General features: G+C 42.5%; 3 protein-coding genes and 2 pseudogenes across 3 annotated transcripts; 3 read left to right on the top strand and 2 right to left on the bottom strand.

Annotated features, from left to right (window-relative positions):
- Positions 1 to 2,131: 2,131 nt before the first annotated feature.
- ndufs8a (NADH:ubiquinone oxidoreductase core subunit S8a) lies at positions 2,132 to 9,622 on the bottom strand. Its single transcript, XM_021619296.3, has 7 exons — positions 9,538 to 9,622; positions 8,008 to 8,052; positions 7,569 to 7,634; positions 7,178 to 7,267; positions 6,663 to 6,835; positions 3,572 to 3,700; positions 2,132 to 3,306 (listed from the first exon to the last, which is right to left on the bottom strand). The coding sequence occupies exons 2-7, from the start codon at positions 8,048 to 8,050 to the stop codon at positions 3,175 to 3,177; spliced, it is 633 nt and encodes a 210-aa protein (XP_021474971.1). The 5' UTR covers positions 8,051 to 8,052; positions 9,538 to 9,622; the 3' UTR covers positions 2,132 to 3,174.
- A 10-nt stretch (positions 9,623 to 9,632) lies between these two features.
- si:dkey-9i23.8 (pinopsin) lies at positions 9,633 to 12,695 on the top strand. Its single transcript, XM_090188550.1, has 7 exons — positions 9,633 to 9,639; positions 10,348 to 10,493; positions 10,805 to 10,994; positions 11,305 to 11,443; positions 11,755 to 11,919; positions 12,239 to 12,320; positions 12,409 to 12,695. The coding sequence occupies exons 1-7, from the start codon at positions 9,633 to 9,635 to the stop codon at positions 12,619 to 12,621; spliced, it is 942 nt and encodes a 313-aa protein (XP_090044676.1). The 3' UTR covers positions 12,622 to 12,695.
- A 308-nt stretch (positions 12,696 to 13,003) lies between these two features.
- Positions 13,004 to 14,798, bottom strand: tmem187 (transmembrane protein 187). Its single transcript, XM_021619295.3, has one exon. It carries the CDS (start codon positions 13,898 to 13,900, stop codon positions 13,151 to 13,153), a length of 750 nt encoding a protein of 249 aa, XP_021474970.2. The 5' UTR covers positions 13,901 to 14,798; the 3' UTR covers positions 13,004 to 13,150.
- A 239-nt stretch (positions 14,799 to 15,037) lies between these two features.
- LOC149980145 (uncharacterized) lies at positions 15,038 to 16,958 on the top strand (annotated as a pseudogene).
- Positions 16,959 to 20,627: 3,669 nt separating this feature from the next.
- LOC149980144 (uncharacterized) lies at positions 20,628 to 23,031 on the top strand (annotated as a pseudogene).
- Positions 23,032 to 25,233: the final 2,202 nt, after the last annotated feature.

Raw genomic sequence — 25,233 nt, 5'->3', positions numbered from 1 at the left:
TAAGTATCAAAAGTAGTAGTATAAATAATTTCAAATGTCTTGTATTAAGCAAACCAGACGACATGATTTTCTTGTTTTTTAATTTACGGATAGCCATGGACACAGATCAAGACATAATTTACAAATGAAGCATTTGTGTTTAGTGAGTCTGCTAGATCAGAGACAGTAGGGATGACCAGGGATGTTCTCTTGATAAGTGCATGAAGCAGACAATGTTCCTGTCCTGCTAAGCATTCAAAATGTAACGAGTACTTTTGGGTTTCAGGGAAAATGTAAGAAGTAAAAAATTACATAATTTTCTTTAGGAATGTAGTGGAGTAAAAGTTGTCAAAAATATAAGTAGTACAGTATAGACACCCCCAAAAAACCAACTTAAGTGGTACTGTTAATTACACTTTTGGTGGTGTATCAATACACCCAGTCACTACACAGGCGTCCTTCCTAACTCATTTGCCGATGAGGAATGAACCACCTTAGGGATTTCACCATGAAGCCAATGGTGACTTTAAAAAGTTAGAGTTTAATGGCTGTGATAGGAAGAAACTGAGGATGGATAAACATCATTGTAGTTACTTCACAATACTAAACGGTTAGGTTCTGAACAAACAGAGTAAAAACTCAACCGGAGCATCTTGACTGGCTGCATCACCGCTTGGTAGGGTAATTGCTTGGCATCCGACCTCGAAGGCACTACAGAAGGTAGGGTGTACAGCCCAGTACATCACTGGGGCCAAGCTCCCTGCCATCCAGGACCTTTACACCAGGCGGTGTCAGAGGAAGGCCCTACAAATCATAGACTGTTCTCTCTGCTTCCGCACGGCAAACGTTACTGATGTCCCAAGTCTAGAACAAACAGGACTCTGAACAGCTTCTACCCCAAGCCATAAGATTGCAAAATAGTTAGTCTGTGTAGACATTTGGTTAACTATTTAACTATATGCATTGACCCTTTTTGTACTAACTTTGTCTCATCACATATGCTGCCGCTAATGTTTATTATCGGTCACTTTATTCCTAGTTATATGTGCAGTTGAAGTCGGAAGTTTACATACACCTTATCCAAATACATTTAAACTCAGTTTTTGACAATTCCTGACATTTAATCCTAGTAAAAAATCCCTGTCTTAGGTCAGTTAGGATCACCACTTTATTTTAAGAATGTGAAATGTCAGAATAATAGTAGAGAGAATAATTTATTTCTGCTTTAATTTCTTTCATCACATTCCCAGTGGGTCAGAAGTTTACATACACTCAATTGGTATCTGGTAGCAATGCCTTTAAATTGTTTAATATGGGCAAACGTTTTGGATAGCCTTCCACAAGTTTCCTACAGTAAGTTGGGTGAATTTTGGCCCATTCCTCCTGACAGAGCTGGTGTAACTGAGTCAGGTTTGTAGGCCTCCTTGCTCGCACACACTTTTTCAGCTCTGCCCACAAATTTTCTATAGGATTGAGGTCAGGGCTTTGTGATGGCCACTCCAATACCTTGACTTTGTTGTCCTTAAGCCATTTTGCCACAACTTTGGAAGTATGCTTGGGGTCATTGATCATTTGGAAGACCCATTTGCGACCAAGCTTTAACTTCCTGACTGATGTCGCTTTAATATATTCCCATAATTTTCCTCCTTATGGTGCCATCTATTTTGTGAAGTGCACCAATCCCTCCTGAAGCAAAGTACCCCCACAACATGAAGATTGCCTGGGAGTGGTCTGAGTGGGGAGGAAACTGGATATGAGCTGTTATTGGCAGAGAGGCTTGGAACTCTCTTTCTTATTGGTCTATTAACTGGTCCTGTATGGCTCAGTTGGTAGAGCATGGCACTTGCACCGCCAGGGTAGTGGGTTTGATTCCAGGGACCTACCAATACATCAAATATATATATATATATACACACAGGACTATAAGTCGCTTTGGATAAAAGCACCTGCTAAATGGTATCTATATATGTAACTAATTTACCGCATGAAAAACAGGCAGTCTTATTAAACAGCTCTTACACTGAAAGGGAATTATCATAAATGTCACAGTATACCTCATACCCCACTGTGAAAATATATATTTTTTTAAACAAAAAAACACAGGAAATCACACTGACTACATTGGGACTTTAAAAGACAACACTGCACGCCATTTGAAAACTTCGGACAGAACAATGTTTATTCTTCATAATTTGTCCACAAGTATTGAACCTTTGTACAATTCATGACAACAAACCCCCATTTAACTTTGTGTTTGCAGCAGGCTAATATATCTACTAGTTTGACGATATTATAATCGAGCCTGAGTATCATGTGCCAACTGGTTGTGTAACGCTTTCTGACCAAATGATAACATAAAACAGTAGGACTTGCATCCCAAATGGCACCCTATTCCTTAAATAGCGCATTACTTTTGACCAGAATCTTATGGGCCCTGGTCAAAAGTAGTGCACTATATAGCAGGTAAGATGCCATTTGGGACAAAGTAGGTAGTTGTCCCTAACAACTAACACATGGTCAGATTTATTTCCTTGCCCCTAATGGATAAGGTTACTTAAATCTGATCCTAGATCTGTGGTTAGGGGCAATATCTTACCTCAAATCAGATAAACAGTACTGTTGAGGAAAGACATAAGGGGTGTGTTCAGTAGGGCACAGCACTGTGGAACAGTCAGATATAAATATGGTACGTAGAACAAACATGCCTCTCTGACAAGTAGAATAAAGAATCAGGTCAACTCTATTCATGTAATTTCTTTCTGCAAATTTCCACAACGTATCCCTATTGAATGTGCCCCAGGATAGGCATATGTGGTCGGGCTGCCGGTACAAGAGACTGAGGGTGCTTCTCTCTGTGGGTGAACTGAGCTTATAAATACAGTGGTCCACACAGACCTCGTTCTGGAGAGCTGTGGGTTCCTGCTGTTTATTTGTCCCATTCAATATTTATGCAGTATAGATAAACAGTGCTGTCTGGATCTCTGGAAACACATCTGGGTGTGAACCATTGATCTGGATCAACTGTACAGTATGAATGGACGTGTGTCTGTGTCAAAGAGGCTGACGAATATCTATCTATACAATGTGTGTGCCAGTCTGTCATACTGCATCTGTGTGCGTTTCATGGTTATCAACAGAGTATGGTCAGTCAGTCGGTCGGTGTGTGGGTGTGTGTGTATCTGCGCACCAGTCAGTCTATCGATAGAGGTAATCAGCTTGTATGTTGGCAGCAATCTCAGCCTCCCACTTGTCTCCGTTATTGAGCAGTTTTTCTTTGTTGTAGAGCAGCTCCTCATGAGTCTCTGTGGAAAACTCAAAGTTGGGGCCCTAAGGGAGAGAGAGGTGAAAGAGAGGGTGGAAGAAGAGAGTGGAGACACCAAACCAAATAGTTTTACAGGTCCTTTACGCCAACCTCAGTCACAGGGATCTGAACAGCCAGACATCTACAGAGGAAGAGGGGTTGGTAGAGGGGTAGAGGGTTTTGTGCCAAATGGCACCCTATTTCCTTTTGGTCAAATGTAACGCACTAAGTAGGGAATAGGGTGCCATTTGGGACACCGGCCACAGTAGAGAGGTAGAAGGTCCAGCTCACCTCCACGATGGCGTCAACAGGACAGGCCTCCTGGCAGAAGCCACAGTAAATACACTTGGTCATGTCGATGTCGTAGCGCGTCGTCCTCCTGCTGCCGTCCGATCGGGGCTCTGCCTCGATGGTGATGGCCTATGTAATGGGGGGTGGGTAAATCACGTTTAGGGCAGTGAGCCTGAAGGTGTTGTGGTATAGCAGACATAGGAAACGGTAAACGGTGCACTTCTTTTGACCAGGGCCTATAGGGTGCACTATGCAGGGGTCTATGTACGTGCACCAATTTTGGACGCAGCCATGGAGGTATTTCCGTTGCAAAGTGCAGGTGTTTTGATGCCCTGGGAGGGTTAGGGATATGCAGATGCGAATAGTACAGGAGTGTAAACATTACAGGGGCCGGTTGCACCAGTTGGGCCGTAACTATGTCAGACGTAAAATGCGCTCAATGCCGGACCAAAAAAAACTATACCCGTTGCACCACCTGGGAGCAAGCCTTCTATGAGCGGTCTAGCAGGGAGCAGGCGGCGTAGGGTGTTCAATTCAAACCGTGTTCCCAATACCGATAGAAATAACAGTCATCCATTTTCAATGGCATGTGAATCTCGCGTTCGTATTTCACAACCTCCGCTGACTTTTGGAGTTGCCTATGCACGAGTCATTAGCAAAATAATACTGTAGATTTGGGCAACATTATAGCATGCTAAAATGTTTCTGATCAGTGAATAGATGATCAGAAACATGAATAAATGAGCTAAATTAATGAATAAATGAGCTGCCACCTCCACTTATTTTCCCAGCCAGAGACCAAATATACAGACGGAGATTCGTTGAAACAGAATCACATCGGACAAGTCATCGGCTTTTGGTCAGGAGTAAACAGCAAAATCATCAACTTGTTATAGGCTACATAACATGCTATCAAAATGGTCTGATCAGTGGTAAATAACAGATGAGTCATCTAGACTAGAGGTCGACCGATTAATCGGAATGGCCGATTAATTAGGGCCGATTTCAAGTTCATAACAATCGGAAATTGGTATTTTTGGGCGCCGTTTAAAATTTTTATTTTTTTTATTTAACTAGGCAAGTCAGTTAAGAACACATTCTTATTTTCAATGACGGCCTAGGAACGGTGGGTTAACTGCCTTGTTCAGGGGCAGGACTACAGATGTTCACCTTGTCAGCTCGGGGGATCCAATATTGCAACCTTACAGTTAACTAGTCCAACGCAATAACGACCTGCCTCTCTCTCGTTGCACTCCACAAGGAGACTGACTGCCTGTTACGTGAATGCAGTAAGCCAAGGTAAGTTGCTAGCTAGCATTAAACGTATCTTATAAAAAACAATCAATCATAAATCACTAGTTAACTACACATGGTTGATAATATCTAGTATTATCATCTAGCGTGTCCTGCGTTGCATATAATCTGACTGAGCATACAGGCATCTAAGTATCTGACTGATTAGTGGAATTTATTTCCTTAATGTGTTTGAGCCAATCAGTTGTGTTGTGATAAGGTAGGGGTGGTATACAGAAGATAGCCCTATTTGGTAAAAGACCAAGTCCATATTATGGCAAGAACAGCTTAAAAAAGTAAAGAGAAATGACAGTCCATCATTCATTTAAGACCTGAAAGTCAGTCAATATGGAAAAGTTCAAGTACGTTTAAAGTTTCTTCAAGTGCAGTCACAAAATTGCTGAAAAGAAACCACTACTAAAGGACACCAATAATAAGAAGAGACTTGCTTGGACCAAGAAACACAAGCAATGGACATTAGATTGGTGGAAATCTGTCCTTTGGTCTAATCAGTCCAAATGTTCGATTTTTGGTTCCAACCGCCATGTCTTTGTGAGATGCAGAATAGGTGAACGGATGATGACCCTATAAGTGGTACCCACTGTGAAGCATGGAGGAGGAGGTGTGAGGGTGCTTTGCTGGTGATACTGATTTATTTAGAATTCAATGCATACTTAACCAGTATGGCTACCACAGCATTCTGCAGCGATACGCCATCCCATCTGGTTTGCCCTTAGTGGGACTATCATTTGTTTTTCCAACAAGACAATGACCCAACACTTCCAGGCTGTGTAAGCAGTATTTGACCAAGGAGAGTGAGAGTGCTGCATCAGATTACCTGGCCTCCACAATCACCCAACCTCAACCCAATTAAGATGTTTGGGAAGAGTTGGATCGCAGAGTGAAGGAAAAGCAGCCAACAAGTACTCAGTATATGGGGAAACTCCTTCCAGACTGTTGGAAAAGCATTCCAGGTGAAGCTGGTTGAGAGAATGCCAAGAGTGTGCAAAGCTGTCATAAAGGCAATTGGTGGCTACTTTGAAGAACCTAAAATATATTTAGATATTTTCATCATAAGTTTTTGGTTACTACACGATTCTGACAGTTAGCCTAGTGGTTAGAGCGTTGTGCCAGTAACCGAAAGGTTGTTGGATCAAAACCCAGAGCTGACAAGGTAAAAACCTGTTGTTCTGCCTTTGAACAAGGCAGTTAACCCACTGTTCCCCGGTGGGCCATCATTGTAAAATAAGTATTTGTTCTTAACTGACTTGCCTATTAAATAAAGGTTAAATGTAAAATAAATAAATAATCCATGTGATATACACACACTTTATGGGGGAATGTTGGAGTTGAATATGTTGTCCTCAGGGCACTATTGAAAATGAGACCCTTGTCTCAATGGGCTCCCGATTTAAATAGAAGTTAAAAGATATCATATTAATTCCCACAGTAACTCTTTATGGATCCATCTAGTTGTGGTTAAGAAAAGGTTCATGCATAGTGGTGGGCTATGCAAAGGGATGGACTGTTCTCTCTATGGAAGTGACATGCCTTGCAAAGTTTAGAACTGCCACGAGGATGGCAACAGCCTAGTAACGGGCGCAGCCTAGCAACCATAATTATGAAGCATTAAATCTCATGCTTACACTGGACTAAGCTACGACAAGTCTTATTTAGGATTGGTGCAAACAGGTGTGAATTCTGATCGAAGTCTGACGTAGCTACACCTGACCTAGCATTTATGACCACGTTTTTACACCCAACTGGTGCAACAGGTCACAGGTGTGTTTCTATGTACCTGGGCAGGGCAGATGGCTTCACACAGCTTGCAGGCGATGCAGCGCTCCTCTCCAGAGGGGTACCTGCGCAGGGCATGCTCACCGCGGAAACGGGGCGACAGGGGCCCCTTCTCAAACGGGTAGTTTATGGTGGCCGGCTCTCTGAATAGGTAGCTCATGGTCATGCCCAATCCTGTGGGAGCAAGAAGCAGGAAGTGATGTTATACACTACACCGGCTGCATCCAAAATGGCACAGTACAGATTTAAGGTAAACTCTACTTTGTCAGTATGTAGCCTTTATCAGTCATTGAAAGGCTGATCCCTGATCTTTTGGTGCCCTCTTGTCAACCCCTATGAAATGTGTCACAGGAGTTTGCAAAATAGCAACAAAAAAACCTGGGACCAGGTTATTCAGTGGCTGTGTCTGAAATGACACCCTGCTGTCCCTGGTCAAAAGTAGTGGACTATATAGGGAATACAGCACCGTTTCAGACATGGGGGTTGGTGTCACGAAGAGTCAGGAGTAAAACTGACCTCTGAAGAGCTCTGTCCACAGCAGAGTCTGAGCGGCTCGGTCTGTTATGGACTTCATGTCTGTGGGCAGATCCTGAGCATTCACATACTCTACAGAGAGAGGAAGAGAGAAGGCGAGAGGGAGGGGTAAGAGAGGGAGGTAGAGAGACAAAGACAGGGAGATTAATGTTGAGTGAGTGTCTGAACATTCATACTAATCAAAGGCAAACAAAGTGCAGCTGTGTGGGGATCACAGTGGTCAGGTGTATATGAGAGACACTGGGTGTGCTCGTTTTGAATTCCCAGATGCCCCAGATGGGTGGGGATTTCCCTTTAGGACTAATGGAATGCCGCCCACCCAGTGATGCAAAACCAACGCACCTTGAGAGCCGGGGTAAGAGATCGTACTTACTGAATCCCTCTCTCTGGGCCGACAGACTGATTGGACGCACCAGATTGTGTCCAGCCGCAAAGGCGCCTGTGGGGGGGGGGGGGGGAGGAGTCAAATTATGACCTAAAAGGCAGAGGATGGAATGGAGCTACCGGGGAAGTGTTTTCACCACAAGAGGTCAACAATTAGCAAGTAGACTTCAATGACAGCTAACAGCATTGACTCGTCTTAAATTATTACATTGAGAGCATTTAGCACACACTCTTATCCAGAGCGACCTACAATCAGTATCTTCATAGATAGTTGAGATGTTTTGGGTATCTGTATCCACTGTTTACCCCAAATAACTAAGTATTGCCTAAATTTCCTCTTGAACTGTTGATGACCAGAGTGACTTTTCTATCACCAAAGCAGTGCACCACACCATCAATATCCATCCCTCCCTCAGGTGAGGTCTTACCTGGCCGGGACACGGAATATAGTACACGCAACGCCGCAGACATGTCTGGAACACGTCAACAACACAGGAAGAGGTAGAGAAAGAAAAACAGAAACAAGTAATTATTAATCATGTGACACACAAGTGCAATACAGGGTATGTGCATATAAATTGGCATATCATTTTTAAATAAAAATGTTTTAAAAAGTCACTGACCTATTGAAACCTGTAGCCAGATCATACATTGCACACATTCAGAAAACCTGTATTGGTCTTACTTTGTTTGTCATGACATAATGTAAAGATGTGCCTTATGTTATCATCCAAATAACTTGTCTGTTTGTCAACAAACAAACCATAGGTAGATAGCTAACTAAGTTCCATAGCTAAGAGGTTAGTATGTGTTCTTGTTACTAAAATCGTTTGTGTGTGATCATTATGACCCTTTACTTTTTAATTTAAAAAAATGTATTCATAATACAAAAATCCACTTACATTGCTACATCAAACATGTCTAACAAAACAAAACACAGGTATTAACAAGAAAATACTCAAACATACAAAAAATATCATCAAAATAATACAAAAAATAAACCATTTTAGTGCTATTTTATTTACTCTGAAAAAATATTATTATAAAGATTCAGGAAGATGTTATTCTTGTTGTTATTCACTAGGGTTAATGTTTTAATAAGATAATTAAATTCAATCAGAAAAATGTGTAATTTTGGTATAGAATATTTGTTTGTGTAGGAAGTATTTGACAAGAATTGAAAAACAATTAACAATAATTTCAGTGGTCTTATCATTGCAATAGTAAAACATATCTTTCATGTCAAAAACATAGGCAGTGTTCATAATGGTAAATAAGTATTTAGCAAGGTTTCCCCAAAAGTGAGACAGATTCTCACCTTTTTCACAGAAAAGGCAGATATCAGTAGCCACACATTTGGATATCATAGAATTACATGGATATATCTTATGTAAAATGTAGAAGTGCACTTCCTTAACTTTGTTTGGTATACAGTATTTGTTATTATGACCCTTATGTCAAGCGCTCTGCTGGTCCTTGTGACGACAGAGAGAAGAAGTTACTACACTAAAATGAATATATGTTAACAGCATAGGTTAGTTAGTACGTTAGCTTGCTAGTTGAGGGCATGAGTGTTCTAGCAAGACAAATGTTTTCCCAGAAAACAAAAGCCAACCGTCTACCCAGGTGACCCAGGCCCTGTTCAACGCTATTTTTACTGCGTGACATGATATATTGTAGCAAAATGTATTACTACCAAAACGCTTTACGCTATGACAAATGCATATTGTTAGATAGGTACTAACAAGCATTGGCGAGCCGGCTAGCAACAACTGGTTAGCCATAAAATCCTCAAGGACTTTTCCAATGACTGACGTTATGTAGCTTTAGCTGTAAAAGCAGCGGTCATACAAGTACCAACAGGCAGTAGAAATATCAACAAAGATATTATGTGTTGTAAAATATCTTTAAAACCATTGCAAATAAGTATGTAGTTGATAAAATAACGTAAAACTCACCGACGTGTCGCTATTTGGCCTTCTAAACCAGAACAGCGGACGATTTGAGAAGTGCAATTTGCGTGGGCAGGAAGTCAAAGAACGTTATGACAGATATGTCGCGTTGGACGTCAAAAAGTCGCCATTTTTGTTGTGGCACAGGTGGTAAGGTCAAAAGTTTGAAAATATGATTTTCTGTCCTAAAATACAGTGCTACGTAAAATTATTAAATGTATTGTTGTTGTTTTGAATTGATTGTGCTTCATTCAGTATTTAGTAGTGATATTTTACACACGCACACACACACACACACAGCTCGAATCCCCGAGCTGACAAGGAACAAATCTGTCGTTCTGCCCCTGAACAGGCAGTTAACTCACTGTTCCTAGGCCGTCATTGAAAATAAGAATTTGTTCTTAACTGACTTGCCTAGTTAAATAAAGGTAAAATAAATAAAGAAAAATAAAGAAACACACACACACACACACACACACACTCACACAATGCTTAATAAGGGATTTGCCAGTGGCTAATGAAGCAGGATAGTTTTAATTGGAGATTGTTTTTGATGACGGTCTCACTTTGTGTAATCTTCACTCTCCCATCCATAATTCCCTCTATCTCCTCATGGTTGTGGACTCTAACCAGCCGTCTTAAAAGTAAGTACGGTACTGTATTACAATTACATTAATTATTCTATAATAGCAATGATTTTCTACACATTGTGAGGCTTTCAAGATTGTATAATTTGACTAACCAACAGTAATTGACTGCATTCATTTATATCTTTATAACTTATAATCACTGTTCTTTCTCTTCTCCATCGCTCAGTGAACGATTGGGCCAACAGCAGCACATCGGTAGTGTTGGAGCGGTCCTGGACAAGGGTTGAGAGGTCAGTGCTGGTGGCAGTTCTGAGCGTGGAGATGGTGCTGGGGGTCATTGGGAACTGTCTGGTACTACTGGTAAAAATCATGGTAGGTAACTGTTATTAACTCTTGAGTGTGTGTGTGACTACACTGACTGACATACTGTTAGGAGATCTAACCAAGGACTCGTATATCCTCATTGTAACCCAGTGTTCTGACTGTAGCTTACTTCTGTGAGTGCGTTATAGTTTACATATGCCTGCCTGATGGTGGCACTCTTTTACAAAATGTCACAGTACAAACAAGCTCTATCTGCTGATGAAGAGACACTGAGCAATGCCAATGAGCAGAGCCCATATATATATATATATAAAAAAAAGCTTGAAATAGAATAATCTCTCTCTCCGTCTCTTTCTTAGTGTAGGGGTCAGTTTCCCTGTAGATACTGGGTCCCGTTCGTCAGTCTGACCCTCTCCGACCTTGGCTCCTCCCTGCTCATCATCTCTGGCTCCCTATTGGCTATGTTGACTAAGGGTCAGAGGTCACCATGGTGCGAGGTCGTCAGCTTGCTCAAATTCGCCTTCATCACTTCCTCTATTGGGAGCATAGGTGAGACTCTCCTGGGCCTAGGTTGTAGGCGTTTTGAATCCACATTTCACTTGGAGAAACAATAGTGTTACGGGACTGACTTTGATGACCACGTAATGCGCTAACCAACTTCTCTACACACACACTTTCCATTCTCATCATTCTCACTATTCACTTATAAACACCCACTCCTCTCCTCACACATGCAGATTTTACATCCAATTCAACAATCCTCAATCCACTTACATCTAATGTTTGTCCCAAATGGCACTCTATTGCCTATGTAGTGCACTACTTTAAAAAAAAAACCTAATTCCTCCACTCTCCACAGCGATTCTCTGCGTACAGCGAGCCAAGGTCGTGGCCTCCACAGGAAGAGGCGCCTCTGTTGTCGTGGCTCTGGCTTGCCTGGCTTCCTGGTTGACAGGGGTGGTGTTTGGGAGCATCCCTGTGGTCTACAACTGGATCAGGTGAGGGAGGGTTGTGGTGTCTTGTAGTTTTTGGGTCATACTAGACATACAGTGAGGAAGACTAGGTCATTGTTAATTTATCTTCTCTTCCATCAATGTACTCTGGTCTATCTTTAGCCCAGTTAGCCAATCTAAATGAGGGGTTTTGCACAGAATTATAATTATTTGGCCAATAATGGGGGCCCAAGGGAAAAATGGGCTGGTGTCAGGCCCTCAAGGAAAAAAATAGGCAGGTCTGTTAGAAATGTCCAGGCCGAATTTGATCCGGTCCGTCCCTGCCTCTGAACTCTCTGTCTCTCTCTAACTCTCAGGTACGACCCTTCAGAGATGCTGTGTGCAGTGTTCTGGGAGAGCAGTTACTCTGACATGCTAGTCTATATCCTCTGTGTTTTCTTCATCTGCATCTTCCTCCCCTTCATCCTCATCCTCTTCTGCTCTCTCTTCACCGCTGCTGGCTGCAAGAGGAACTGCGACAGGTATGTGTTGTGATTTGTGAGCATTTGGGTGCATTGTAATAGTCTGAAATGGTCACCTCCCCCTCGTCTCGTTTACATCATCTGCATTGATGTGAAATAACTGCACATCAATTTCCTGATGCATGCACACCATTCTTGCTTTACCAAAGTATCTTATTCAAGCTAGAAATGGAGGTTCCATTCACATATACTCGAAAATTACAGATCAGTGCAGATGATGGAAAGGCGATGAATAGAGAAAGCAACCTCACATAGAATGAGAGGCACCCAGATTAGTACCTTCCTCAGTAACGGCTCTCTTTCCCTCTCTCCTTCATAGTGACCCAGATGACCTCTCCTCTGTCACTCCTCTGATTGTGGCCTTCTACCTGTTCTGCTACACTCCCTTCGCTGTGTCTGAGGTGACACAGACACACACTCTCTTCAGATTAATTTTGCCATTCTCCTCCCTGAAGCCAATGGTTATTTTTTACCCTCACTTCCCCACAGCTGATTCTCCTGGGTAGACTGGACCTATCCCCTGCACCTGATTGGCTGAGAACCCTGTCATCAGTGATGTCCTACCTAGACTGCGGGTTGAACCCCATTATCTACTGTGCCAATCAGGACTTCCGGGAGGCGGGACTTGCTCTGTTCTGGACCAGTAGGAAGTTATTATTCTCTGAGCCTGTGCTGACAAGCATGACAAAGTTGGAATTGTAAAGATTGACCACAAAATAAATTATGTAAAGTTGGTGGCTAAAAGATTTCTCATAAAACAGTTTTAATTCCTCCAATGAGATATTGTGACAATGATTGTTTTGACATATTTACACATTTGTTGGAAATATATGTTGCACTGATGTTGATCTCTTAGGAGATTAGATGTTAACGAACGCGATGTCGTGCATTGGTTAAAATTACAAAGAAAAAACAAATATATATCTTCATCAGTCTTAAATCATTGGCTGACTCAGTTCTTGCTGCCTTTTCCCCTCAGCATTTTATCAAACCAGCCTACCTGTACCTACATTTCTTTTCAAATCTGAATTAGGTGTGATTGACCTACTATCTAGAATATAACTTCAGTGAATGACCGACACAGTTTTGTCATTTGTCCTTGAAGTGGGTTATGTTTCTTCTACACAATTTCTGCTCCCTTAAGTCCATGAAGACAATTGAATGAATTAACACACATTAGTTGCAGACAGACTCAGATCTATTGCCATTGATCATCCATGGACATACTTATTCAGTCCGTTTTGGTGAAGCGCGTGAGAAAGCAGAAAGTGTAGTGGAACTGCAGAATGTCACACACTTTGGACCAGAAGTGTCCAGTGAGATGTTGGAACGGTCGGTACCGGGCCAGGGTGTGATCCAACAGTTTCAGCAACACGAAACCACTGCAGGACAGTACCGCAAGAACCAGGTATCTCCGGGAGTGGCAGTCCCCATGGTTACGGTTTACCCCTACACCTTTGATGACCGCGAATGCCACATGACATCCGAGGGCCACTTCGAACCCTTGGTCGTGCACCAGCGAAAGACCATAGCTGAGAATGGAGCATAACTCAACCGTTAACATGTACCGTGGCCGCCAACCGTGCTCGATAAAATCGCACCACACCAGCACCCACGCGAAGATGGGAAGCGTGAACCACTGGTCCAAAACAGAGGGCGCACGAAGGAGAGTCGCGAGGCGCACCCACTGCACAGGTGCGTAGGCAATGGCCATGAGTGCGAACATGTCTTTGACGTAATCCGCCCTAGTGTCTCTTTTACCGCCCGTCCGTTGAAGTAGCCAGTAGATGCCCATGAAAATGTATCCCAAATTGACCAAGGAGTTGAATGGCATTGCCAGGTAACAGGGTAGGTAGTCAACTGTCTTCTCGGCGTAGTGATCATAGCTCATGTCGACTAAAACGCTGTTGAATAGACCAGTGTTCGCCAAAACGACACAAACACAAAAGGGCACTAAAACATGTAACAATGCAGACTTCATTATTATATCATATAGTCCAACGCATTCGTACAACAATTGTTTTAGAAAGAATGGAAAATGAAACGTTTTGACAGAGCAAGTTGCGACACAAACTTTTTATGTTGTTTTTCCGGGATTGGAATCACATGATGGCGCCAATGATTTATACACTAGATGACTAATGGGCACTGTTTTGAAGACCCCGTGCCTCCATCTTGGCACTCCCCCACGTTTAAGAAAAATATGTAGGAAGTTTTGATATGCGTTTATTAATGTCTACATTTGCTTTTGCCAAGTTTATTCTATTACAGACACCTTCATGTATACTTGAATATATTTTGATCTAAACATAAAAGTAAAACATTTGAAAATATATAAAAACATTTTCTTTAAAGTATCATTTTTGTTGTTGATTGAAGTAGCTATTTACTGTACAAATAGGTAGGGGTAAAATGACTAGGCAACAGGATATATATAATAGACAGTAGCAGCAACGTAGGGGGTGAGTGTGAAAGTGTGTGTGTGGCGTCAGTGTAGGAGCCAACTTCTGCTTGATCTGAAAATGTGGTTGTAGATTCCGTATGATTCCGTGTGACACAATTGCGTAGCCTCCGGAGGCACACAGCGGCCAAATTGAGCTCTGTACCGCATCACTGTGCGCCTCCCAAATTCTGTAACGGATGGCTCCGTATTGACATGATTGGTTGACGGTAGGTGGGGGCGGGAAGTCCTGTATAAACACAAACTCACTTCCTTCACAACAGCTCTGCACTGCACCGTGAAGCACAAGAAGTATGAATGCCCTGACTTCTGCAGAGGCTGTACCACCGTAAATGATGGAGCCTTCCTTTTAGACACCACATGGTATAGAGTTCCTGGATAGCAGGGAGCTCAGCCCCAGTGATGTACTGGGCTGTACGCACTACACTCTGTAGCGCCTTGCATTGGATGCCAAGCAGTTGCCATACCAAGTGTTGATACAGCCAGTCAAGATGCTCTCGATGGTGCAGCTGTAGAACTTTTTTAGGATCTGAGGGCCCATGCCAAATATTTCAGCTTCCTAGTTTCCGCTGGCTGCCCCTCCACCACAGAAAGCACTGAGCTAGACTGAAACACCTGCCTTTTGGAGCTGCCTTACTCAAGAAAGCAAGAAAGAGACCATGTTTGTATACAGCTTTATTATTGACAGTTTTGATATCCATTCATCAAGATCCATTACACCGCATGGCATAACAAGCTGCTTAATACTGATATAGAAATATACTTTCTTTCTTCAAACATGCATTCCAGATGAAATCCTGCGATGGGTCATGTCCGGTTGCCCGAGTACCTACCCGCTCGACCCCATCTCCAGACCTTCTCTGGAAACCTTCCATTCCTCACTTCCCTCATCAACAAATCCCTGACCACTGACTTCAAGATGGCCAGAGTCGCTCCCCTCCTCAAGAAACCAACACTCAACCACTCTGACGTCAAAAACTATAGGCTGGTATCCCTTCTTTCTTTTATTTTCAAAACACTTGAGCATGCTGTCTATGACCAACTCTCTTATTATCTCTCTCAGATGATTTTCTTGACCCTAACCAGTCAGGCTTCAAGATAGGTCACTCACCTGAGATCGTTCTCCTCTGCATCATGGAGGCTCTCCAAACTGCCAAAGCTGACTATCTCTCCTCTGTTCTCATCCTCTTAGATCTATCTGCTGCCTTTGACACGGTGAATCATTAGACCCTCCTCTCCTGCTCTCACTACTGGTGTCCCCCAGGGCTCGGTTCTAGGCCCTCTCCTTTTCTCTCTGTACACCAAGTCACTCGGCTCCGTCATATCCTCACATGGTCTTGACTTATCATTGCTATGTGGACGACTCTCAATTACTTTTCTTTACCCCCTTCTGACACCCAGGTGCTGACACGCATCTCTGCATGCCTGGCAGACACCTCAGCTTGGATGTTGGCCCACTACCTCAAGCTCAACCTCAACAAGACGGAGCAGCTCTTCCTCCCATGGAAGGCCTGCCCGCTCCAAGACTTCTCCATCATGGTTGACAACTCCACTGTGTCCCCCTCCCAGAGTGCAAAGAACCTTGGCTTGATCCTGGAAAGCACTCTGTCGTTCTCTGCAAACAAAGCAGTGACTCGCTCCTGCAGGTTCACGCTCTACAACATCCACAGAGTGCAACCTTACCTCACACAGGAAGCGGGGGCTTCCAGACATCTCTCTCGACTTGCTGTTGGCTGGGCTCCCCACTTGTGCCATTAAAACCCTGCAACTGATGCAGAACGCAGCAGCCCGATTGGTGTTCAATCATCCCAAGTTCTCCCATGTCGCCCCACTCCTCCGCACACTCCACTGGCTTCCAGTCGAAGCTTGCATCCACTACAAGACCACGGTGCTTGCCTACAGAGCAGCAAGGGGAACTGTCCCTCCCAACCTCCAGGCTATGCTCAAACCCTACTCCCCAACCCGAGCACTCCGTTCTGACACCTCTGGTCTCTTGGTCCTCCCTCCTCTACGGGAGGGCAGCTCCCACTCAGTCCAGTCAAAGCTCTTCTCTGTCCTAGCACCCCAATGGTGGAACAAGCTTCACCCTGACGCTAGGACAGCAGAGTTCCTGCCCATCTTCCGAAAAACGTCTGAGACCCTACCTCTTCAAAGAGTATCTTAAATAATCCCACAGCACCCCTCCACCCCCACCCCTAGCCTTTTATCGAATTAACACTCGCACTTGACTGCTGATAACTACTTAATTGAGGAAAATGTACTTACTATGCCTGAGATAAATGCACTAACTGTAAGCTGCTCTGGATAACAGTGTCTGCTAAATGACTAAAATGTAAATAATCATAAAGTAAAACATTTTTGAATTACCCACAATCCTGGAAAAATGGAGTCACTTGGCAAGTTGTTGCAAGAACTTAAATGATGTTTTTTAGAAATATGATTACAATTGAGTAAATTAAATCACTACATTTAGTCTCTCTTTGGTTATCCTAATAAAGATACATACATTTTGAGCAACATATTAAATTGGATTTATTCTAAAATGTTGGGGTAAAATTAAATGAACAAATCACTGAAACTACTTGAATTAATTTTGATTAAGTATATTTGTATACATTTTTTTTTTGTCAATTTCAATTAACCCCAGAAATGTTTTTTTTTACACTGGTGAATGACAGTAACAGTTTTGTTCTTTATCCTAGAAGTGGGCTAGGCCTATAAATCAGCATTAGTGGGAAATCAGGTGTAGTGGGACATTTGTGTTTGAGGGTACTATACTATGATACTGTACACTATAAAGTAATTTCAGTGTGTACAGAATATTAAAGTAAATGGTAAGAGTGGGTGGGGTATGTTGCAAAAGTCAGCCCAGGGTTCAACTGTTGGAACAGTATTGTGGTTATTTGTGGCAGAGGCTGGCTTTGAAACAGGTGGTCCGAAACTTGACTCTCACTACAGTAGATTCCTCTCTCCTGTGTGCCGTCAGATCCTACATTCACAATCGGAGGCCCCTTTCAGGTAACGGGTGACCTGAATCTGGACCCTCATCCGTGGCAAGGTAGCATCTGCCACACTTTCGACTTCAGGCCCTTGGTATTACAGCCAGACACCTAAGATACAAAGTATTAGAAATGACATACTATGTTAACATATTTCCCTCCCCCACCCCCTATATTTTTTATATATACATTTATTGTGACAGTCTATAAAAACATTTCAATTGGTAACAGTTATGTTCTTACCTTCATGTCTGCGGCCCAAACTTGGCACCGTTGGCCAGTTGTAGTGTCTCTCTCTGAATGTGCATATAACGTTAGTCAATGTTGTTAGCAAGATTGCTAGCAAGGACACAATCGGATAGCAAACTAGCCAACTTAATAACATTTTCCCCATAATTTAGCTTGCTAGCAACTGCCAAGTTCATGTTTCAAGCTAGCTAAGCAGCTAACATTAGCAAGCCATCTAACATTAGCATGTTAACCAAGTATTGTTAACTAGCTAGGCTAGCTATCTAGCTTGCGATATTGTCGTGTTTTATGTTAATGCATTACACAAGTAAAACTACACACAAATGAAGAAAGCTGTAACATTACTTACTTGAGCAAACAAACTTTGCATTCCAATCTGGTGGATGAACAGATGAGAACAAAACATGTTCAAATGCTTTGGTTCCATATTTGAACACTTCAAATTAAGTCTATTGACTCCATTGAATGACCCACTATGCATTATCCAAAATCCAGGCTAGCGAATTGGTGCTCCATCTATTTACAGTCCCTTCAGAAAATATCCACACCTCTTGACTTTTTCCACATTTTGTTGTGTTACAGCCTCCATTTGAGCATGGTGAAGTTTTTCATTACACTTTGAATTGTGTGTCAATACACCCAGTCACTACAAAGATACAGGTGTCCTTCCTAACTCAGGACTGGGGAAGGTGGTCCACCCACACAGACGGTGCTGTGAAGAAGGTGCAACAGCGCCACTGTCAGAGCTAGAAACACAAGCATTTCGCTCCATCGCAATAACATCTGCTAAACATGTGTATGTGACCAATAAGATTTGATTTGAGTTGCCAGAGAGGAAAGAAACTGCTCAAGGATTTCACCATGAGGCCAATGGTGACTTTAAAATAGTTAGAGTTTAATGGCTGTGATAGAAGAAAACTGAGGATGGATCAACAACATTGTAGTTACTCCACAACACTAACCCAATTGACGAAGTGAAAAGAAGGAAGCCTATACAGAATACAAATATTTCAGAACATGCATCCTATTTGCACAGCCTGGTCTCACAGACTAGACGTAACATAGTGAAGGTAAATCCGTGACACTCAAATTAGTATGATTTGTTATGTATGGTTACATAAGACATATAGCTACTTAAGGCAAAAACTAAAGTAGGGTGGTTGGTCTGGGTGGATGGGTGGCTGTATAATGCGAACATTAAGGACTGGGAAGTTTTTCAGGATAAAAAAAGAAACGGAGTGGAGCTAAGCACAGGAAAACCCGGCTCAGTCTGCTTTCCACCAGACACTGGGGGATGAAATCACCTTTCAGTAGGACACTAACCTAAACACAAGGCCAAATCTACACAGAGTTGCTTACCAAGAAGACAGTGAATGTTCCTGAGTGGCTGAATTTTGAAAATAATAATGGGCAAATATTGTACAATCCAGGTGTGGAAAGCTCTTAGAGACATACCTAGAAAGACTCCAAAAGACTCCAGAAGCCAAAAGTGCTTCTACAAAGTATTGACTCAAGGGTGTGAATACTTATGTAAACGAGATATTTCTGTATTTCATTTTCAATACATTTACCAAACATTTCTGAAAACATGTTTTGTCATTATGCGGTATTGTGTGTAGATGGGTGAGAAAAAGATTTTTTTTTAAAATCCATTTTGAATTCAAGCTGTAAATGTGGAATAAGTAAAGGGGTACGAATACTTTCTGAAGGCACTGTATATTGAATGTGTGCAGCTAGTGTATTGTTGTTCTGTATTTCAAAACGTCAGGTGGTGATAAATACAGACAATTAAACTGTTCTTTACCTCCAAAAGCCTGTGGCGTATTCTATCTAAAAGCTACTGGCTACTTCTTCTTCATGTGGTTTTCCGGCAGACTAGACACTTAGTTGTATATTGCTGCCTTTCACAGTTCAGAAAGTGCATTGCACATTTTGTTCAAAATAAAGAGAAAAGGGAAATGGGGAAAATATAAATTTCACCTAGATCTATACCTTTATCCCAAACAAACAAACAAACCCCATCCCACTACTTTGGCCCTAACAGGTTCGACACCAGGCCGTCAGCCTAAGAAGCTGGAACCCCTTTTCTCAAAACACCCTGTAGTTCTTCTGCAATAAAATCTCTTGACCCAAAAACATCCCTGCTGTTGCTACTACCAATTCCATCTTTTCAATCTTTTGGGATTTCCTTTCCATCTGTGCAGTACAATTAATGACCATAGCAATAAACACCAAGAAGCCAACCTTACTGAAGCACAAACTTTTACTGGCTTACTACTCACAGGGATCCTCTCAGGCTCCTTCACCCTTAGCCCTCCATCCTCTATTTTCCTCACTGCCTCAGAGCTACTGGCTGCTTTCAAGTATCAAAGACAAGTTTGAAAACTCAATGGAGGATGGGAGGAAAAAAACTTCCCGTTGATAGCTTTTCAGCTTCTTCTGCGGTGTTTAAGCGGTGCCGCTGTAACCGATGTGAAATGGCTAGCTAGTTAGCAGTGGTGCGCACTGATAGCGTTTCAATCGGTGACGTCACTTGCTCTGAGACCTTGAAGTAGTGGTTCCCCTTGCTCTGCAAGAGCCGCGGCTTTTGTGCAGCGATGGGTAACGATGCTTCGAGGATGACTGTTGACGTGTGCAGAGCGTTCCTGGTTCGCGCCCAGGTCGGGGCGAGGGGACGGACGTAAAGTTTATACTGTGATATTGATGCTGTTGACCTGGATCACTGGTTGCTGCGGAAAAGGAGGTCCCTTTTTCAGGACCCTGTCTTTCAAAGATAATTCGTAAAAATACAAATAACTTCACAGATCTTCATTGTAAAGGGTTTAAACACGGTTTCCCATGCTTGTTCATTGATCCATAAACAATGAATGAACATGCACCTGTGGAACGGTCATTAAGACAATAACAGCTTACAGACAGTGGGCAATTAAGGTCACAGTTATGAAAACTTAGGACACTAAAGAGGCCTTTCTACCGACTCTGAAAAACACCAAAATAAGATGCCCAGGGTCCCTGCTCATCTGTGTGAACATGCCTTAGGCATGCCACAAGGAGGCATGAGGACTGCAGATGTGGCCAGGGCAATAAATTGCAATGTCCTTACTGTGAGACGCCTAAGACAGCGCTACAGGGAGACAGGATGGACAGCTGATCGTCCTCGCAGTGGCAGAGCACGTGTCACAACACCTGCATAGGATCGGTATATCCGAACATCAAACCTGCGGGACAGGTAGAGGATGGCAACAACAACTGCCCAAGTTACACTAGGAACGCACAATCTCTCCATCAGTGCTCAGACTGTCCGCAATAGGCTGAGAGAGGCTGGACTGAGTGCTTGTAGGCCTGTTGTAAGGCAGGTCCTCACCAGACTTCACCGGCAACAACGTCACCTATGGGCACAAACCCACCATCGCTGGATCAGACAGGACTGCCAAAAAGTGCTCTTCGCTGACGAGTCGCGGTTTTGTCTCAGGGGTGATGGTCTGATTCCAGGGGTGATGGTCGGATTCGCGCTTATAGTCGAAGGAATGAGCGTTACACCGAGGCCTGTACTCTGGAGCGGGATCAATTTGGAGGTGGAGGGTCCGTCATGGTCTGGGGCGGTGTGTCATAGCATCATCGAACTGAGCTTGTTGTCATTGCAGGCAATCTCAATCTCAATCCATACTGCTCGTTCTGTGTGTGATTTCCTGCAAGAGAGGAATGTCTGTGTTCTGGCGTCGCCAGCGAAAAGCCCAGATCTCAATCCCATTGAGCCCGTCTGGGACCTGTTGGATCAGAGGGTGAGGGCTAGGGCAATTCCCCCCCAGAAATGTCCGGGAACTTGCAGGTGCCTTGGTGGAAGAGTGGGGTAACATCTCACAGCAAGAACTGGCAAATCTGGTGCAGTCCATGAGGAGGAGATGCACTGCAGTGCTTAATGCAGCTGGTGGCCACACCAGATACTGACTGTTACTTTTGACCCCCCATTTGTTCATGGACATATTATTCTGTTAGTCACATGTCTGTGGAACTTGTTCAGTTTATGTCTCAGTTATTCACTCTTGTTATGTTCATACAAATATTTACACGTTAAGTTTGCTGAAAATAAATGAAGTTGACAGTGAGAGGACGTTTCTTTTTTTGCTGCGTTTATAATTAATCTACTTAGACTGTGAATTATTAGGTATATCACTTTTTGTGTCATCCTCAAAGATTTTAAATGCGTTATGTCCACGTGTATGTCCACGTATTGTGTTTTTAAATGGGCAAATAAATCGAATCAAATTAGGATCAAACAAATTTAAGGTATTCCAGTATTAATGCTAAATTGTAATTATTTTCGCCTCTAGGTCCTATTTATTGCCTACCTCCCTACTCTTCTACATTTGCACACACTGTACATAGATTTTTTGAATTTTCTTTTATTTTGTGTTATTGACTGTACGTTTGTTTATGTGTAACTCTGTGTTGTTGTTTTTGTCGCACTGCTTTGCTTTATCTTGGCCAGGTCGTAGTTGCAAATGAGAACTTGTTCTCAACTGGCCTACCTGGTTAAATAAAGGTACAATAAAATAAATAAAAAAAGGTATTTATAAAATAAAACCGCTTGCAGCCCATGGCTGGCTGTGGTTAGCATGAATGTGGTAGGCCGCATTTGAGATGAGAGAAATTCCTTATTGCTTTTGTCTTTCAAATGGAGTAATGTCTCGATGGCTCACCTTGGACTTATACCTTTCCCCTGAGTGGAGAGGACAGCTGTAGTCACATATTGAACGGCAAACTCCGATCACTTTCTGGCTGTATGAATTTATAGGTGTTAAAGTAATTTAAATGTTGAAAGATAAGGATCAAATAATTCCACTCTGAAACCTTATAACGGTATGAAATTGATTAGAATCATACAATTATTATCTGATGGTTTTGTTTAGGTTTAGTCAGTAAAATTATATATCTGTACAATATATCTTTATAGTATCTTAAACACAGACTGTCTGAGCAAAATTCGGTGCCGACCTTGCTAGGGGCCTCTGAGGGATTTGGGAGAGGGCAGGGAGTGCTTCCCACGGTCTCCCTAATCTTTGTCGGCTGGGTAGTGATACAGTATGTGCGTAGGATACCTACTGTTTGTGTGTGAATGTAACTGCGTAAGGAGCGAGTATAAAATTAATGGTTTTGTACAACGGACAAGCCCTCTCATGAATACAAATGTTGACTATCGTAGCTGGGCCTCCGTCTGTTTCATTCAACCAGAAACGTACAAATTCTGGGGTGGCAGACTGAGTAGTTTAATTGAAGTGGTTTATGAACATTGAGAACATAATTCTCGTAACAATTTGGTCCTTCGAGCCGGATCTCAATATCTGCCTCTGCCGTCCCAAGGAACTGCTGAAAACCGTGCACGGGCGGATCCAGGATCCTTAAGACAAAGACCTGACCTCTGAATTGAGGGTTTATTTCAGGCCAGTGGTGAACTGGTACACGACAGGTGGTGACGAGACCTAACCTACATTGCTTTTCCCAGTCTACGTGACGAAAGTCAGTAAATCTTTATTCACGAATTTGGGAAATTGACGAAATATATTTGTGTGCAGTTTAGGTGTTGATTTTAAAATTCCCACAGGGCATTCTTACCTGGTGACCTATTTTTAGAATTTTGTGTAGAGAACCCTGATATAGGTAGTATTCTAGGCAATTGGAAAATAGGAATTGGGTGTAGAGCCACCAAGGCAACAGAAGAAGGTCTGTAATGACACGTGGTATCTGCAGTACCAATGTAAACCAGGTCCGTGATGACACGAGGTATCAGTGGCTACCACCAAGACTATCAGTGGACACTACCTATGTAAACTAACGGAAAGGAGATATACACATTAGAAAAGGTCAAGGGCAATTGAGTAAGAGATTATAGAGACACACACATAGTCAGGCAGGAGAGCAACTATAGTAATTGGATAACGGGAAAAGAGCACATACATAGATCATAGAAATACATACACATAGATTATGAGAATAAGCATAGTAACTACAAGGTTTTACTAACAATGGGCAGTAAATCCTCAAAGGAGGTTCCGGAATTAACAGGAGATGAGCGGTATATGCAGTTAACGGATCAAATAAATGTCTATTTCTGTTTAACCTGTTGCGTCGACCAAACCCGGATCCGGGATTCTATTTACAGACCTAAGCTCATTACCATAACGCAACGTTAACTATTCATGAATATCGCAAATGAAATGAAATAAATATGCCATCTCTCAAGCTTAGCCTTTTGTAAACAACACTGTCATCTCATATTTTCAAAATATGTTTCTCAACCATAGGAAAACAATCATTTGTGTAAAAGTGGCTAGCTAGCGTAGCATTTAGCGTTAGCATTAGCGTTAGCATCCAGCACGCAAGATTTCAACAAAAACATAAAAGCCTTCAAATAAAATCATTTACCTTTGAAGAACTTCGGATGTTTTCAATGAGGAGACTCTCAGTTAGATAGCAGATGCTCAGTTTTTCCAAAAAAGATTATTTGTGAATTCGAAATAGCTCCGTTTTCTACATCACTACCAAAAAAAAAACGAAAATTCAGTCCTCAAAACGCGAACTTTTTTCCAAATTAACTCCATAATATCGACTGAAAACATGGCAAACGTTGTTTAGAATCAATCCTCAAGGTGTTTTTCACATATCTCTTCAATGATATATCGTTCGTGGAAGCATGGTTTCTCCCCTCAATCAAATGGAAAAGTACAAGCAGCTGGCGTTTGCGCACCGAATTCCACACAGGACACCAGGCGGACACTTGGAAAATGTAGTCTCTTATGGTCAATCTTCCAATGATATGCCTACAAATACGTCACAATGCTGCTAACACCTTGGGGAAACGACAGAAAGTGTAGGCTCATTCCTTGCGCAATCACAGCCATATAAGGAGACAATGGAAAACAGAGCTTCAGAGATTCTGCTCATTTCCTGCTTGACGCATCATCTTGGTTTCGCCTGTAGAATGAGTTCTGGGGCACTTACAGACAATATCTTTGCAGATTCTGAAATTTCAGAGTGTTTTCTTTCAAAAACTGTCAAGAATATGCATAGTCAAGCATCTTTTCGTGACAAAATATCGCGCTTAAAACGGGAACGTTTTTTATCCAAAAATGAAATAGCGCCCCTAGAGATCCAACAGGTTAAAGTGGAGGAAGAAGTATGAATTTGACTGACCTTTAAATATAGAAAAACTGGAATCAATGATTAATCAATAAATAGGGTTTGTGGGGACAAGGTAGAGAAGCAACGGACAGAAGGGTTCGACACCGCTCGTATTTGGCTGGCTCAAGCTAGAAAAAGAGAGGAGGGGGCCAAGAAAAAGGGAGCTTCTAAGGAGGAAGAGGATTTAGCAACCTTATTGAGAAAGTGGATAGAGGTAGAAAAGGGTGGAGGTGAGAAAAGACAAAGAACTCTGAAGAGAGAAGACAGAGAGGGACCTAAATGTTACAACTGTAGCAAGCCAGGACATTTGGCTAAGGAGTGTGAGGAACCATGCACGCACTGCGATAAGGTGGGCCACAATCACCGAAACTGTGTCTTTAATATAGCATTCCATGCCATGTTAAACTTTGAGTCACTGACAAGCGG

This window comes from Oncorhynchus mykiss, chromosome 10 (assembly GCF_057628025.1).
Source record: "Oncorhynchus mykiss isolate SJ-2025 chromosome 10, ASM5762802v1, whole genome shotgun sequence".
NCBI classification, from domain to species: domain Eukaryota; kingdom Metazoa; phylum Chordata; class Actinopteri; order Salmoniformes; family Salmonidae; genus Oncorhynchus; species Oncorhynchus mykiss.
This window is presented reverse-complemented; position numbering and strand designations above follow the sequence as displayed.

Coding starts and splice junctions, on each gene's coding strand:
- ndufs8a (XM_021619296.3), bottom strand. CDS start 8,050: ATGTCTGCGGCGTTGCGTGTACTATATTCCGTGTCCCGGCCAG. Junction 7,268..7,568: donor GGCCCAGAGAGAGGGATTCA/GTAAGTACGATC, acceptor CTCTCTCTGTAG/AGTATGTGAATGCTCAGGAT. Junction 6,836..7,177: donor GTGGACAGAGCTCTTCAGAG/GTCAGTTTTACT, acceptor TTGCTCCCACAG/GATTGGGCATGACCATGAGC.
- si:dkey-9i23.8 (XM_090188550.1), top strand. Junction 11,444..11,754: donor GTGGTCTACAACTGGATCAG/GTGAGGGAGGGT, acceptor TCTAACTCTCAG/GTACGACCCTTCAGAGATGC. Junction 12,321..12,408: donor CTCCCTTCGCTGTGTCTGAG/GTGACACAGACA, acceptor ACTTCCCCACAG/CTGATTCTCCTGGGTAGACT.
- tmem187 (XM_021619295.3), bottom strand. CDS start 13,900: ATGAAGTCTGCATTGTTACATGTTTTAGTGCCCTTTTGTGTTTGTGTC.